Source organism: Natrix helvetica, assembly GCF_964273705.1.
Source record: "Natrix helvetica genome assembly, chromosome: 2".
Lineage (NCBI taxonomy): Eukaryota > Metazoa > Chordata > Lepidosauria > Squamata > Natricidae > Natrix > Natrix helvetica.
Window position 1 is genome coordinate 18,866,440 of NC_138552.1, and position 18,064 is coordinate 18,884,503.

The 18,064-nt window shown below is 44.3% G+C and overlaps 1 protein-coding gene across 2 annotated transcripts in view; it reads right to left on the reverse strand.

Moving 5' to 3' along the window:
• NPR3 (natriuretic peptide receptor 3) overlaps nt 1–12,717 on the reverse strand; it is an 85,893-nt gene extending 73,176 nt beyond the window's left edge. For both annotated transcript variants that reach the window (XM_081942598.1, XM_081942599.1), the window contains exon 1: nt 11,922–12,717. In XM_081942598.1, the coding sequence (XP_081798724.1) occupies nt 11,922–12,657 (736 nt within the window). In that variant the 5' untranslated portion in view covers nt 12,658–12,717. The remainder of the gene's footprint in view (nt 1–11,921) is intronic.
• Nucleotides 12,718–18,064: the final 5,347 nt, after the last annotated feature.

Genomic DNA, 18,064 nt, shown 5'->3' on the forward strand with positions numbered 1-18,064 from the left:
GTTCCCCTTGCACATATGTGCTAGTCATTCCCGACTCTAGGGGGCGGTGCTCATGTCAGTTTCAAAGCCAAAGAGCCAGTGCTGTCCAAAGATGTCTCTGTGGTCATGTGGCCGGCATGATTAAACGCCGAAGGCGCACAGAACGCTGTTACCTTCCCACCAAAGGTGGTCCCTATTTTTCTACTTGCATTTTTACGTGCTTTTGAACTGCCAGGTTGGCAGAAGCTGGGACAAGTAACGGGAGCTCACTCCGTTACGTGGCGCTAGGGGTTCGAACCGCTGAACTGCCGACCTTTCTGATCCACTAGCTCAGCGTTTTAGCCACTGAGCCACCTTGTCCCTATTTTGCTATATATGAAGCAGTAAAATTCTTTTTGTCCCCTCTCTTTCTGGCTTGTTTTCCTAAATGTGCACCATGTCACCGCTCAGTTTCCGCAAAATACTTTTGTTATTTATTAATACTTTGTGGATCTTGCAGACTGACAGGGAGAAAAACTCCCTATTCAGAAGTGCCAAAAGGAAGCATCCCTTGGACCCTCACTCTGAGCAACATCACTATAAAAGGATGCAAGGTTAAGCATCACATTTTTTTGCTGTCCCTCCAACATTTCCTTTTGGGTAGGCGCCTAGAGTTTTAACATTCCTTGAACCAAAGGCCTTAAAAAGAAGTCTGATTCCTAAGAAATGTGAAAGTAGATCAACAAAAGGAATGGTTTAAGTCAAGAAGAAGCTAGCCTTAGTTTGAAAAACTGTAGAAAGAATCCAGTTCCCCCAGATTATCCCACGTAATATAATAAAATGTCTTGGGATGAAACTAAAGATATACAGGTAGTCCTTGATTTACAACAGTTCATTTAGTGAACTGCTCAAAGTTACAACACTGAAAAAGTGACTTATGAACCAGTTTTGACCCTTGCAGTATCCCCATGGCCACGTGATCAAAATTCAGATGCATGGCAACTGGTTCATATCAGTGACGTGCGGTGAGGTTTATGGCTGGTGAGGCACTGACACAGTGGTGGGTTTCAAATTTTTTTAGACTTGTGGACTTCAACTCCCAGAATTCCACAGCCAGTCATGCTCAGTTCCGATTTAAAGCGACAGCATTTGTTTTTCTCCTTTGCTCCTTCTTTCTTTTTCTTCTTCCTTCCTCTCCTCCCTCCCTCTCTCCCTCCCTCTCCCCGCTCTCAAACACACACACACACAAAGTTGGATTGGAAGGAAGAGCACCAGCGAGGAGACCACAGGAGAAGGCAGGAAGCCAGTCAAAGAGCCATACTGGAGCGCACACACTTTCCCCCAGCCCCGGAAGGATCCAGCCCAGCTTCACTGATTACAGGTTTGAAAAGACAATGTGGCTCTGCCTGCAATCAAACTACACTTGGGGACTGGGGAGGGAGAGCAGCACAAGCAAGCCAGAGTCCTTCCCTCCAGCCTTTGCCCAAAGCCCCGCACCAGGAGGATGAAGTTTGAATTCCTCCCCCTCCCTCCGACCCACACGTACCTTTTCCAGCTGTTTCAGAGAGGATTTCAACTCTGCTCTTGCCTCGGGTCCTCTGAAGAAGCCCCGCCCAAACTAGCGCCCTCTACTATGAGGGAGGAGAACTGCGTGCCTCACCTACGTCAGGAATTTTTAGGCTTTTAATCCTTGCTTAACTCTGTTCGAGTGACCATAAAACACCTAAAGTCAGACTAGATGAGGCATGCAGTTCTCCTGCCTCATAGTAGAGGGCGCTTTTTTTTCAACAGTTAAGCAGAGTCATCCACTGTGAGGCAGCAATTAGCTGAGCCTGACCTCAACTCTCGCCTTTTTCCTTTTACATTTCTTTTCTTTTCATGATGACAGTTGTGAGGCTGTGCCTCCCCTGCCTCCCCTGACTGCACATCACTGGTTCACATTTATGACGGTTGCAGTGTCCCGGGGTCACCTTTTGCGACCTTCGGAGAAGCAAAGTCAATGAGGAAACCAGATTCACTTAACAATTGTGCCACTAACTTAACAACTGCAATGACTCACTGAACAACTGTGATGAGAAAGGTCGTAAAATGGGGGGAAAACTCAATTAAGAAACGTTTCACTTAGCAACATAAATTTTGGCCTCAATTGTGGTTGTAACTAGAGGACTACCTGAAATGGGAATTCTCCATTTGTTATCTATGTGCATAGAGACGTACAGAATGGTTCTGAAGTCAGTGATGGTTTATTATCATTCGGTATCTTCTCGTCCATGCCTATATTTCTCTTCATGCCAACAAAATATTTTGTAAGCTCTGGTAAGAGAGGCAGCAAAATCAGTGTGAGCAAAGGAAAGTTAAGTATCTCCCTGCAACTTCCAGTTTGCAAATTTATTTACGTACAGCATTTTATAGCCACCTATCTTAAAACCAAACTCTAGGAGGCTCACAGCCAAAGGATAAAACAATATGTATAAACCATACAAGAAAACAGAAAAACCCAGTGCCACAACCAAACATCCCCAATGCAGACAGACCACAGCACTCCCCTCCAATCCCAGTTATTCCAATGCTTGTGAGGAAGGAGAGCCAGTTTGGCCTAGTTGCTTAGATACCAGGCTAGAAAGCAGAAGACATGAGTTCAAGTCCCACCTTAGCCATGAAAGCCAGCTAGGGGATTTTGGGCTATCCACTCTCTCTTAGCTCAACCCATTTCACGGGAAAAATAGGAGAAAGATCTGTAGAATACCTTCACTGTAAAAATAATAAAGGCAGTGTACAAATAAATTTTAAAAAGCCAGCTCTTCAGTGCTTTCCAGAAGGTTAAAAGGGTAGAGGCTTTCGAAGTCTTGAGGGGGAATAATATTTCATAGGTCTTTTCAATAGAAAAGATACACTCCCTAAGTGAGTGATGGCTAACCTTTTTGTCATCGTGTGCCAAAAGTACGTATGTCCGACATCATGTATGCGCCACCGCACCCATATTGCACTGGGTACAACCTCCACCCGCGAGTGCCCTGCCCCCTGTGCATGAAACCCCCCTCCACGCTCCCCCTGTGCATGTGCGCGCAATACCTCTGCACCCCGTTTTGGGCCTAGTAGGCCTCCCTGCAGCCTCCTGGGAGCAGAAATGACCACGGGGGAGGGGCGCACCAAACACACACCTGCGCATGCACGGGCATCTCCTGCATGTGCCCCACCCTCCGGTCATGCGTGGCAGAGACCCCAAAATCAGCTGGTTGGCGGGAGGCACACGCACATGTGCAGTGGAGCTGAGCTGGGGTGACAGCTCATGTGCCCGCAGAGAGGGCTCTGTGTGCCACCTATGGCACGCATGCCATAGGTTCACCATCATGGCCCTAGGTCCTTCAAGATGTCTACATTTACAAGAAGGGTCCTGGAGTATCCTATCAGATCTGGTGAGGCAGGCAGATACCCTCATCCCAAGAAAAGTCATAAAATGGGGCAAAACACAACAAATTTCTCACTTAGCACCATACATTTTGGGCTCAATTGTGGTCGTACATGGACAACTATCTGTACGCTTCTAAGTACAGGAGTGCTGGGAATGTCCTCAGCATCAACCTTAAACACTACTTGATTCAGACGGTAAAAAGAAACAAGTATAATTAACTGCTCACATTAAAAATACCTGCTTTGATTGGCGGGCACTGTATTATCTGTATTTATCTTTATGCTATTTACAAAAGTGGTGGGCAAAAGAATATTTAGCTAACTTAAACTAATCTAAGTCTCTAGAGCCAGAAGAATTATATCCTAGGGCAGTGTTGGCAAACCTTTTTGGCACTGAGTGCCGAGACAGAGGCGTGCATGTGTGTGTGCTGGAAACCGGAAGAACAGCTGCCCAGTGCGCATGTGCGCGCCGGGAAGATGTCCTTCTGGTTTCCAGCATGTGCATGTCCACCTGGTCTTTTGGCGCACATGTTAAGTTAGCGAAGTTAGCAGCTGCTCTTCCGGTTTCCGGGGCTCCTGCGCATGTGAAGATGGTGTGCCGGGAGATATGGCTCTGTGTGCTACTTCCAGCACCCATGCCATAGGTTGGCCATCAAGGTCCTAGGATATCAAAGAAACTATCTGAGATGATTGCAAAACAACTAATTGTAATCTCTGGTAACTTCTGGAGAGCTGGTGAGGACCCAGAAGACTGTTGTCCCTGCCTGAAGAAAATGGAAGGAGGAGGAATCAGGAAATTATAGGCCTGTCAGTATGATGTCTAAAGTCCTCAAGTAGTTTATTAAACAGCATATTTGTGAGCACTTGGGTAGAATGGCTATTTATAAAACCAGCATGGGATTGTGACACCAACAAGGCATGCCAGATTATCCTTATCTCCTTTTTTGAACAAGTTACTATTTTAGGATATGCTCTGAACATAGGGGATCGAAGCACAGCGTTTGATAAAACGTTGTGAATATCCACCAGACGTGTCACCCGGAAGGCAAACCCTGCCCCCCACCCCTCCCAACTGCATCTCGCTTATTTTGGCCAGGTCACGAGGGAAAATTCACTGGAGGGAGAAATTATGCTTGGAAGAATGAGTGGTAAAAGGAAAAGCCACCAAAGAACACAGTGGATGGACATGATCAAAGCGGACACCAGCCAGAGCAAAGAACAACTCAAAGAAGTGCAAGATTGGAAGATGCGAAGAGACCTGGCCCATAGAATCGGCAAGAGTTGAACACAACTGAATGGGTAATATCATCATCAACATCAACTTCATCATCCTGTGAATATCCCCATTAATAAAATGGCAAAATATGGACTATATCAGTGATGGCTAACCTTTTTGTCATCGTGTGCCAAAAGAAGGGGAGCGCAGGGGGGTCATGTGCAGGAGTGCCCACACCCATAGTTTTATGTATACGACCCCCCGCGCATGTGTGCATAACCCTCCACACATGTGTGCACGACCCTCACCATTCCCTCCGCTTTTGGTGCGGGATGGCACAGTGGTCCCATTTTTTGCCCTCCCTAGGCTCCAGATGCTTTCTAGGAGCCTGGGGAGGATGAAAACAGTCTCCCCCACCCCCCCACAGGCCCTCTGGAGGCTTCAGGAGATTTCCCTGAAGCCTCCGGAGGGCGAAAAACGGCCCTACAGGCAACCCGGAAGTCCATTCCTGAAACTCTGGTTTGCGCGTTGGGTTGAGCTGACAGGGCAACGCCTCGGATGTCCTAACAAATGGCTCTGCTGCCACCTGTGGCACACGTGCCATAGGTTCACCATCATGGGACTATATGATCCAATTATTAGATGGACTCCTATCTGAGTGATTCTATCTGACTGATCAACTGAGTACTCCATCAAACTGTCCATTAAGTACATCAAGATCACCAAGCACACCAAGATCAGAGTAGCCCCAAGTGGAGTGTCAAACTACTCTGTTCCAAGTGCTATAAAGTTGCAATGAACTTGGATTTTCACCCGATTGTGGGGAGGAGTTGTGGGGATTTTCACCAGATTTGCAGATCACTTAGGAAGAATGGCTAATGATTTAGAAGAGAAAAAGATTTTTTTTAAAAAAAAATACTAGATAGACTTAAACATAAGGTCAAAATGAACAGGTTAAAATTTAACAGGGAGAAATATGAAGTTTGCAACTGGGGAGGAAAAAAATGAAACAACCAAGTAGGATGGTTTAGCAATAATACGTGTGAAAGAAGTCTGGGTATTGTGTTTTGTACATCACAATTTGAACCATGTGATAATAGTTGAACAGGCAAGTGCAGTCTTAAGCTGCAGTAGCAGGAGCATAGAATCAGAACACAGGAAGTAATTGGCTTACACTCCTCTGCTTTGGTCAGTCATTCTGGGCATTTAAGCTTAAAAAGGGCATCAACAAATCAAAGCAAGTTCAGAGAGGAACCATCAAGATAATGAAGAGACTGGAAACCAAATCCTATAAGGCAGCAGTCTCCAATCTTTCTAGCTCAGTGGACAAGCAGAGGCGGCTGCGGGGAGAGGGATTGGGAGTGGGATAGTTTTGTGCGCATGTTTCTTTTACAAATGCAGCTATGTGCATGCTTACTCATGACTTCTGTGCTGCAGTTCTGAACGGATTGCAGCCCATTGAACAGGGATTGGGGAGCCCTACTACCATGTTTCCCAAAAAATAAGACAGGGTTTTATTTTCTTTTGACCCCCAAAATAAGCATTTGGCCTTATTTTCGGGGACATCTTATTATTTTTGATTTGCAGGAGGCGGCGAGCGTGGTCACCTCATGGCTGCTGCTGTGTTGCAATATTTTCAGGGGAGGGCTTATTTTAGCGCATGCGCTCAAAAGCCTGATTGGGCTTATTATCCCGGGATGTGTTATTTTCAGGGAAACAGGTAAAAACATGTTACATGGTAAAAACATGTTTCCATGTTTTGGGAGTATAAGACGCACAGGAGTATAAGACGCACCAAGATTTTGAAGAAGTAAATTTAAAAAAAAAAGTTTTTGCACTCTGCAGGCCTCCTAAATCCTCTGCACACCTAATTTTTTTGTGAAAAACAGGGCATGCAGAAAGTTTGAAGCTACAAAGTGCTCCTGGGGGCTGGGCAAAAACGAGCAAAAAACAGCCCGTTTTCATTTTTTTGCCAAAAACAGGGCATGCATAGCCTTTAGGAGGCTTGTAGAGTGCTCCTGGGACTGGAGGGGGGGGGGGCAAAAACAAGCAAAAAACCAGCCTGTTTTTTGCTCGTTTTTGCCCTCCCCAGCCCCCAGGAGCATTTTGCAATCCACCCAAATTCTCTGCACATCCGTTTTGTTGAAGCGGGTGGGGTTTCGGGAGGCCAAAAATGCTGTATTCAGTGTATAAGATGTACCCAGATTTTCACCCTCTTTTTTGGAGGGGAAAGGTGCATCTTATACTCCGAAAAATACGGTATATATGTTTAACCTGCAAAAGACAAGACAGGGGCAGTACAGTAGCAGTCTTCATCTATTGAAAGGAGTGTCATACAAGTGACATGCAAGCCACGCAAAACTAATGTTTTAAGATTACAGGTATTCCATACAGCTATCAGAGGTAATTTTCTTATCGCAAGAATTGGTTTCCTCTTAGGCGGCTGTGTTCCTCTTCCATGGAGGTGTGCAAAGGGACTGGCTAATCAAAATGCTTTAGCAGATCTGACCCCAAACAGAAATCGGACAAAGATTATGTTTGGGATCGGTTTTAATTTTATGATTCTACAATAAATTCAGATGTCATTTGATCTTCCTTGATCTTCCTCTGAAGGAACCACTTGGTGGCAGCCATTGCTTCTGCCAAGATCTGTCTTATTTGCAAAAGTTTAGAAATGTGGTCCCATTATTCCATAGTCTGAGCTTCAGACTACGCAGAAATGGAAAACTTTCATCCAGACATTTAAGCATGAAGGCTCAATGCTTTTCTTGGCCTATTTCGTCTATCTTTTTTTCAGTTGTAACTTGGAACTGTTGCTAAACAATTGGTTGTGAATTGAGGCCTACCTGCAATTTAAATCCATTCCAGATATTACAAAACCTTTTGTAGATTTTAATGGATGTGGACTCCACTTTAAACTAGTGGGAAGGAATGTCTGGCTTACTCAAGGGATATAGTGAGCATAAGGCTTGTGTCAGACACTACTACAACTTTCTTATATTCTTATGTTTGGGACATTCCTTTGACAGATATGGACTCATTCTCTGCAATCCTTACAGATTTTCAGAGTAGGATTTCAAAAGGGCAACTGTGTGTTTAACAGGACAGCTATGAATTCAACCCTTGTGACTTGATCCACATTTCATAAATACCACAAGGACTCCCAGGGAGCTTAAAGAATAACATATTTATTACAGCACAAGCTTTTGTGAACTACAGTCCACTTCGTTGTTTATGCCTCAATAAACGTCTTGAGTCTTTAGGTGAACCAAGATTACACCTTGTTTTCAGCTGCAACAAAATAATAGGGCTGATCTGGAAACGGTTATTATTTCAGGCAATCGGTTGATAGGTTCATGCCACGAACAATCCAGTAGAATCCGCCATTTATTGTTAACACTGACTTCCTCGTTTATTACCCCTGCTAAACTAAAGGAGTCCAAAAGTCATCCATGTCTGACCTACCAGAGAACAACTTCCTATTTTGAATAAAAACAGGAAAAACGGAGGCACGGGGAGGAAAATAAAGACTGATATTGTGAAAGAAATATTTGAAGCAAAGGCAAATAATAATAATAATACGATTTTCAGAAGGTACCATGGTGCATCATCTTCTTGATCTACGTTTCATAGCCCTGCTATAGATGAGATGTCCTCCATCACATCTGAATGACAACAGATTGGGCAAGACGTAGGTAAATATAAAGGTTCCCCTCGCATATATGTGCTAGTCGTTCCTGACTGTAGGGGGCGGTGCTCATCTCTGTTTCAAAGACGAAGAGCCAGCACTGTCCGAAGACGTCTCCGTGGTCATGTGGCCGGCATGACTAAATGGCGAAGGTGCACGGAACCTTCCCACCAAAGGTGGTCGCTATTTTTCTACTTGCATTTTTTACTTGCTTTCAAACTGCTAGGTTGGCAGAAGCAGGGACAAGTAACGGGAGCTTACTCCGTTACGCGGCGCTAGGGATTCGAACCACCGAACTGCTGACCTTTCTGATCGACAAGCTCAGCGTCTTAGCTACTGAGCCACCGCGTCCAATGGGCAAGGCATCCACGCAGGTAAATAAGACAATGAGCTAAGCTTTGGAAAAAGGCAGCCTGTCGTATCTGCCAGATGTCGAGGGAAGCACAGGAAGAAACTGAGGGAAATCCTGCTCATTTCTTCATTGGCAAATATAAACAGTAAATGGAAATAGGAGAAGACAGCAAAGGGAGGAACAGGAATTCTGAGGTGGTAACACAGGAAGGAAAGGAATGTAACTTTGAAGTTAACTGAGTTTTATCTGATTATCTGGAGCATTATTTTTTTTAAAAAGGATTCTGCTTGTGGTTTCTTCTTGATGAGGCATGGTGAGACAGACTGCTCTACTATCTTGTTGTCTCATAAGGGCCAATGTCATCTCCAGGAAATTGCTATGGTAGCTATATGGATCTGTAAACAACCACTTCTGTTGTAAACTAGGGAGCAAAGGAACTTTCTGATCATAATCCAAGTGTACTTCTTGTAAATGAGCAAACTTTTCTGGTTTCCACTTGTGTAACCAAGCAATAAAAAGGGGGAAAAACTTGACACTTCTACAGTAAGCTTCCGAAATGAATACAATTTGGAAAGAAAGGCAGAAGCGGTTTCTGAAATGACGGGATTTTGTTTGAGCTTAGAGACAGCGATAGGCTTACCCCATCTCTGTTGTAGGTGGAAATTCATAGCAATTGTTTATGTTTAACCACTTGTTTCGTACAGTGCTATTAAGAACTGTAAATAAACATGCATACTGGTATTTAATGAATGAATAAAAGAGTAATGATACAAATGAACAGAATCCAGTATGAAATGGATTAAAAATTTGCCGGTTTTCTTAACATTATTCATAATAAAAATTCAGTCAAACGAATGGTGAATACACTTTATTCAGAGTGGAACTCCATAAATTAGGATTCTCAATTTTCTATTTGAAATGAATTTGAATTCCATTGAATTGCACATTGCTTATGTGCAATCAAACTCATAGTAGTCATGGAGAAGCACAGCTCATAAGTAATAGTTTAACATGAAGCTAAAATAAACCCCAGAGCACTTTTCTAAATGATCAGCTCCAAATATTTCCCATTCTATTACTTCCCAAGCTACAGAAACATTAGGAAATGCACTATAAAAGGAAAGAGTACACAAAGGATTTAACACACTTCTGCACAGTACTTTATAGCAACTTGCATATGTATATTATCTAACTGCAATTCCTTACAACACCTCAAAAGTACTATTGCCATCCTCCTTACAAAGATAGAATTAAACTTGGCTTCTTAAGAATTGGCTTGTTGAAACTATTTACTGAGATCTCCATTGATTGGTGTTTTTGAGCTTCTTAATTTCAACTTTGTATGCCTCAGAATCATATGATTGGAGCAGCATACGGGTATAATGATTTTTTTAAATAAATGAATAAATATTATAATCTACTTGCACCCTTAATTTCAAGCAAGTGAATGAATAGTCAACCTTATTGGAGATCATTCTTCATTTTATATGCATGTAAACACAAAAGATATATAACAAAAAGAAAAAACTTTCCGTTTTATGACCCTGTGTAGTCCCTTAATTCGGAGTAGAGTCAGGGCGACTGGACGGGTATATGACAACAATGCATGAAAATCAGCATGCCTTTGCTTTTTACATTTTCTCCTAAATCATGTTGAGAACTTGATTAAAGATCACCACCTATCTCTGTCGTGGACAAATTAAATGGAGGAGATAAGTAAAAGAAAAATGTGCTGCATTGGGATTTTGAAAATTATAGGTACAGGGTAATTTAAAGCAAATTATGCAACTCTATTGAAGATATTTTTCATGTTCTTTGCTTACTCTGACAGAACACATCAAATCAAATGTAAATGAAATATAAATATGTAAATTAAATACTAATATCAAGTACAAATATTGACATGCAGACAGTCTCTAGCCCTTTTTGAATAACTATCCACTTGGTAACAATTGCAAAGTTTCTATGGTTTACAAGTTACATCTTTCTCCCAAGCAAAGCACTTTCCATTGAATTCACATTCATTGAATTCACATCAGTGATGTTACGTGCACAACCCAATAGGAATACTTAATGGGATATGTAACACACAGGACTTGATGTCATAGGACAAATCTACTACAGTCTGTCATACTATGTGGCATCATGTGGCATCATACTACCGTCTGATATGCTACATGGCACCAAGTCATCAAGAACCCCATTAGGTCATGCAGGGGACAGCATTAATGTGAATCTAATGAATTCAATGCAAAGTGCCTTATTTGCAAGAAATATGTAACTAGTGATGCTATACGCCTTCTCTCATAATACCCATATTGCTATAGTAGACGTTTTTACAGCTCCTGTTTTGCACCAATGTTCCTACTGACAGTATGTTTCCTCCTTTGTTAGGTACCAAAACACCTTGATATGAAGTGTGAAAAAAGCAGCTACCTCTTTTTGTCATAAATTCCATTTTTCTTCTTTTTGAAACAGACCTTGCCAATTAATACATTCAGTGTGTTTGGCGTGATAAGCAAACTTTTTTCCCATACATAGCACCCCTAGATGAAGGATAAAGGAGAATACCATGAATTCTCAGGTGTATTTGAAGGGGATCTTTGAATCTGGTTCAAGATGCATCTCTGTTCATATTTCAGCCTTCTGTAATTCGTAAGTCCTTCCTTCCTTCCTTCCTTCCTTCCTTCCTTCCTTCCTTCCTTCCTTCCTACCTACCTACCTACCTACCTACCTACCTACCTGGAGCCCGACTTACCCCACAGAGAATTTGCAAGGACAGGTCAGAGGCGCAGAAGCTGCAATTGCTATGGGTCCTCTTACCTGGGAATAAGTCTGACCTACTGAACTCGGTCCGAGTTACTTCTGAGTAAATATTTGCAACCAGCTCTGCAAATACGGCTAGAGGGTGGCACCCTCCCAGGATGAATATAGCAGGAAGCTTAAAATGGAGATGAACCGCAGGCTACCCGATGCTCTCCAGAATGTTTTGGGACTAAAATTCCGAAAACACTTGGTGTATATCAGAACAGTCTTCAACCATTCGAGAGGGCTGCAGGTTCCGGAGCTCATTCGGAACGAAACCAAGCAATCTACCGTGCGCGGATCCTTGATTCAAGTCCCATCCACAAGCTCCCCCACCTACGGATCCGGCGTGGAGCTGCGGCCTCGGGATCCCTCCCCGTCCTGGATTGCGCGCCGTTTCACCGGACACTCCGCTTTGCAGCCCAGAAGCCCCGCTATAGGAAACATGACTCGACGCATAAAACTCTGCGAGCGATCCCGCGCGCCCTCACCTCTCTCGCCGCCCTGGATGGCGCGCACCACGTCGTCCGCGTATTTGCCGCTCTCTTCGAAGGCGAAGTCGTCCAGGTGGAAGCCGGCCTCGCGGAAGACCAGGTGGACCCCCTCGGCGGCGAAGAAGCAGCTGCGCTGCTCCTTGTCTTCGTGGTAAACCAGCAGGACGCGGCTCCACTTGCGGTGGCGGAAGAGCGCCAGAAACATCTCGCCCATCTTGGCGTAGCCCGGGGATACCCGGGTCAGATGCGAGTACTCGCCCGTCTTGGGGCTGAAGCCCGCGGCCAGCGCGCCGGCCGAGATCATGGGCAGGTTCCAATGCGAAGCCAGCCGGGCTACCGGCGCGGCGGCGTAGTCGCACACCGGCCCCAGCAGCAGGTCGGGCCACTCCCGCTTCAAGACGATCATATCCACCAGGCTGAAGAGCGCCCGGTTGCCGCAGTCCGAGTCGCTGTAGAAAAGGCGGAACTTGTAGCCCGCCGGCAGGAGCGAGCCATTCGCCTCCAGGCTCCGCACCGCGTACTCGATGGCCGGCCTGACCCGCGCCAGCGAGAACAGGTACGCGTCGTCCTTGGGCAGCAGCACCAGCACCCGCAGCGCGGTCTCTTCCTCGGCCGCCGCCGCCGCCACTTCCTTCTCTACGCCCGGAGCGCCGCTGCCGGGGGCGGGGGTGGCCAAGAGCAGCCAAGCTGCCAGGCTGCAGAAGCAGCAGCTGAGGAAGAGAAGGGAAGGCATGGTGGCAAAAGCAAGAGCGGGCGTTCAATTTATTCTCTTTTCTTTCTATTCAGCCGTAGAGAGCCTGAGGCGCACCAAGGTGGCTGGGGAACGCCGGGAAGGAGCGAGCGAGGGCGCGCGGAGGAAAAGTTTGGAGGGCTCCGCTCGGAAGGGGCGCCGCCTGCTCCCTCTCGCCTCTGGATTCTAGTCAGAAATAGAGGATGAATTTGCTTCGCGCTTTTGGGAAGGGACGGTCTGCCGGCCCGCTACAACTTTCCCGCGCCCCGTCCTCCATGTAACCGTAAGAATAGGAGAGCCAACGGAGGCGCCAGCATCCTCTTCCTCGCCCACTGCTACTACTACTCCTTTTTCTTCTTCCTCCTCCTCCTCCCCTCCGCCCGCCTCCCCAATCTCTCTGCCTCCCGAGTGAGCTGGGTCGACGGCCGTCCTTGCCGCTCCCGGCCTCATAGCCTCTGTTTAAATACTGCGGCTGCAGCCCCGCGCGCCCGGTCGCCAGACACGCGGCGCGGCGAGGCCGGGTTTGCGCTTCGGGGGGAGGGCGGCTGGGGAGGAGCCATTGCCAAGCGTCCCCTTGCCTTGGCTGGCCACGCCCACCCCTCTCTCCTCCTTGGCTCCTCCCCGCCCCGCGTTCACACGCTGCCTTTTCGCCCTCGGGTTTCTCCGCCGCTTTTGTTCTGGGAGGCTGAAGCGGAGAAGGGGAGACGAGGAATCCAGACGCCGACCACCGAGGGCCAGGAATCGCGCGCCCCTGATTGGGGGACGGTAGCGCGCTTCATCCAAATCCAGGCTGAGATCCTGCTTGAGCAGGGGGCTGGACTAGAAGACCTCCGAAGTACCTTCCAGCTCTATTCTATTCTGATAAGTGAACTAAGTAAGCAGTGCACGCCAAGACAACTAGACACTAGAACAGTTTTTTCCCCCCGAACGCCATCACTCTGCTAAACAAATAATTCCCTCGCCACTGTCAAAACTATTCACTAAGGCTGCATTACTATTAGTATTAGTCTTCTCATCGTTCCTATCACCCATCTCCTCCCACTTATGACTGCAGGACTGTAACTTTGTTGCTTGCATCCTTACGATTTATATTGCTATTGATTGTTTCCTGATTGTTATTTGTATCTTATGGCTATCATTAAGTGTTGTACCTTATGATTCTTGACGAATGTATCTTGTCTTTTTATGTACACTGAGAGCATATACACCAAAGACAAATTCGTCGTGTGTCCAATCCCACTTGGCCAATAAATAATTCTATTCTATTCTATACTATTCTATTCTATCTATCCTCAGCATTATGCCTGGGAAACATCATGCCTTGAGCCAAACGCGGAGTTGGATCCCTGCAGGGATGAGGAATCTCTTCTTCGCAGAGAATCTGCTTTGCATCCTGGAGAATCAAAGCTCTCTGAGTGGATTAAAGCTTAAAACATTTGAAGGAGATATTTGATAAACAGCTTGGGATAAATAGACAAAGAATATAAAATCTACCCATTCCAGCAGTGGAATAGGCTCTTAGAGCAAAATTGCAGAAAGGAAATCGAGTTCCAAGAACAAGATACTTCCTATATGGTTAAGAGAGGGGAAGCTACAGATTGAGAAAGACAGCAAGGCTTTAAGTTGTAGCGGTCATATACAATAAGGTTGAACTGAGAGCTGTCAACACGTTTAGAAGTATTTATTTGTATTTGTTTATTTTGTCATGTTTATGTAGTGTATATTGGAAGTGGTGACCCTTTGAGAACTCTATGCGGTGAAATTTCATTTTAATATATGCTGATTAGTGTCCATTCACAGTGGCAATAAAGTTAGTCTAAGCTTAACTGGAACACGTTGCCTCATCGTATTTTTCAGAGTATAAGATGCACTGGAGTATAAGATGCACTAAGGTTTTGAAGAGGCAAATTTAAAAAAAGTTTTTGCACTCTGCAGATCTCTTAAAAATGGCCCATTTTTTGTGAAAACGGGCCTGTTTTTTTTCTCAAAAGAAGGCATGAATAGCCTTTAGGGGGCTTGCAGAGTGCTCTTGTGGGGTAGAGGGCCAAAAATGAGCAAAAACGGGCCTTATTTTTCATTTAAAAAAGGGCATGGATAGCCTTTAGGAAGCTTATATAGTGCTTCTGGGGGCTAGGTGGGGTACAATTGAGGAAAAAACGGGCCTTTTTTGCTCATTTCTGCCCTCCTCAGCCCCCAGGAGCTCTTTAAAAGCTTCCTAGAGGCTCTGCATGGCCATTTTGGTGAAGGAAGCAGAGTTTCGGGAGGCAAAAAATTTTGTATTCAGTGTATAAGATGCACCCAGATTTTCAGCCTCTTTTTGAGGGAAAAGGGTGTGTCTTATACTCCGAAAAATATGGTATTTCCTGTTTCTGGAGGTCTTCAGAGGTTGGATCTGAAAGTTCGTACACCAGACAGAATGGCCTTTTGAGATACTTTTCAACACCATTACCAGGTAGTCTTGAAACCCTTCGTTTAGAGACTCTTTCAAAGTTACAGCATTGAAAAAAGTAAATTATGACAGTTGCAGTGTTCCCGCTATCTCTTGATCAGAATTCAGACGCTTGGCCACCAGCATGTACTGCAGTGTCCTGGGGTTGCCTTTTGCAACTTTACTAGCCAATAAGTGAATCATGTGGTTGTTAAGTGAATCTGGCTTCCATCATTGACTTCCCTAGCCAATAAGGAAAGTCAATGAGGAAAGCCAGATTCACTTAACAACCGCATGATTCACTTAGCAACTGCAGTGTTTCGCATACAACCTTAGCAAAAAAGGTGATAAAAATCAGGCCAACTCACTTAACACTTTGCTTAGCAACATAAATTCTGGTTAAAATTGTGGTCATAACTCAAAGACTACAGTACTGTTTTTAAGGGCCCTTCCATCTAGCCATAAGGGATACAAAAACCTTGAAAAATGAAATAACCATCATTATAAAGAATTACAATGTATGGGCTTGGATTTACAGATATTGTACAGAAATATGCATTTTGACCTACTCTGTGAATGCAGGTTACAAACTGGTGAACATCTTCACTACACGCACTTTTTACAATTTAATTAAATAATTAAATCACAACATATCATGCACGAGAGCACGACCTAAAATCTGTATAAGCACAGTTGTGTAATAAATGTAGATTGTATTTGTTAAAGACTAAGAGCATGAATCTAGATATCAGGAGGGGGAAAGTTTTATATATTGGGGGGGGCGGAAGGGGGAGGAAGCAGGAAACAAAAGTATCATTCAAACCACATGAAAAATAGATTAATACCCTTTGTTTCCAAGATGTGACTTGGAACAGCAGCCCAAATCTATATTGATGTACCCTGTTTCCCTGAAAATAAGACCTCCCTGGATAATAAGCCCAATCGGGCTTTTGAACGCATGCGCTAAAACAAGTCCTCCCCCGAGCATAAGCCCTCCCCAAAAATATTGCAACATAGCAGCAGCCATGATGTAACCACACTCGCTGCCTCCTGCACCTCAAAAATAATAAGACCTCCCCGAAAGTAAGGCCAAGCGCCTCAAAAGAAAATAAGATCCTGTCTTATTTTTGGGGAAACACAGTAGGTTTTAAGAGAGAAGTTTATGAACAGTTATGTGCCTTACAAACGAATTAAATAGAACCACAAAAGGTAATTCAGACAGAAAGTAAAATGCACACAAAACAATGGATAAATATATTAAATTACAATCAATGAGTTGTGCTTCATAACAGATCTTTAATGCAGCAATAAACTCATACTCTAACAGGAAACTTTTTAGATGACATTGTCTTAGAAGTGTGCTTTTATTCTTTCTCACCCGTCTTCTGCCTTAACTAGTTCCAACTAATGGAAGTAGAAATAAACCCTTTGACTGGTGTTTTATTGGCTTATATGCTTTCTTAAGTTTTTATAGCTGGGTGGTTGTGGTGTTTAAAAAAAGAACAAGCCAATCATAAAACATTCAAAACAACATGAAATGGAATTCCCGTGATATTATGAGTTTCAGATAAAGCTGCAAAGAATCAGATGGGCTATTCCATACTTGGAAGCTTTTGAATACCTATGTTCAATACATTCCACATGAAACTGCATCATCAGTTGCATATTAATGCATTCTATATGTATCCAACCCTAATGCAAATCAATGGAGAAGATGGACAGACTTCAGAGTAGACTTTTACAAGGCAAACCCAGGTTGTGTTAATGATGGGATTCATGTTGAAGAGATGTCGAGCAAAGAGACCTCACAAGTTCCACCGACAAAGCCATTCATGTTGCATTGGAGTGTCTTGTCTCTTTTTAGTCTCTTGCTGTCAGACCCCAAAAAACCAAGACATGTAGAATTACTTGTAAGCAGTTTCCTTTATTGCTCCTCACCAATAGACAGAAATCTTATTAAACTAAAGCAACTACTTCCATTTTCAAAGATATATTCTGAGAATTACTAAGAAGAGGCTGTCTTAACTCTCTTTCTCCCAACCAAACAATCTAAACTTCACTGTCTCTTGGTCCTCTGGAATGAAGTCCCTCCTGGGAATCCAGAGTACATTCCATCATACTTGCTAAAGTCAGAAGAATCTTCTTGGAGACAGCATGGTGGAGAAAGTAAATCAAAAAATTATAGTACTGGAAGAGACAGATAGAACCTCCCACCATGCTTGTGTCAGGGTTCCATGTAATACCCCCAACGAAAGAAGACACTGAGGCTTGAAGCTCCTCAAAGTTCCATTTTATTAGAGATGTCATAATTGGCATATCTGGGAAAACCCGAATCTGAAATCTTACAGGTTTTCACCACCCAAAAGAGTTCAAGCACCTACCCAGTACCCACATGTCCATCATATGATCCAATCAAAACACCGTCCCAACTGGAGATGCCTCCTATTCACACCCCTCAAGGTGCAGGGCAGAATGTCCTTGACTCTCAGAGAAAGGTATGTTATTATGACTATATATCTCCACAGCTCCATACAATCCCCCCTCCCAGTTTCCCACAGACTAAATGTGGCAGGCCTGAAGATCCAATGCCCAAGACAGCTTCGAGGCCTGACAGCTTCTTCATCAAAGTTTGGAAGCTGTGTGGAAGAGGTGCTGAGAAGCAGAGGAAAGCACAGTAGTACCCATATTTTGGTTCACTCTAAGAAGGGGCCTATTCTGAGGAGCACCCCCAATGATGCTTTTCCCCCAAAAGACACATTGACGTTCTTGGTTTTTTTTTTCTTTGAAAATGTTTCCCTTCTCATTTAAAACCGAAGAAGCTTCTTGGATGTGAAATTAAACATTTTCAGAGAAAAAAAACCCAAGAAAGTCCAGTTGCCTTTTGGAAAAAGGAATCTTTGGGACAACCATAATCTGGATGATTGAGAATCTAGGTAGACACTCTCAGAGGAGCAGTTTCTAGTGGATGAGGTGCTCAAGCTT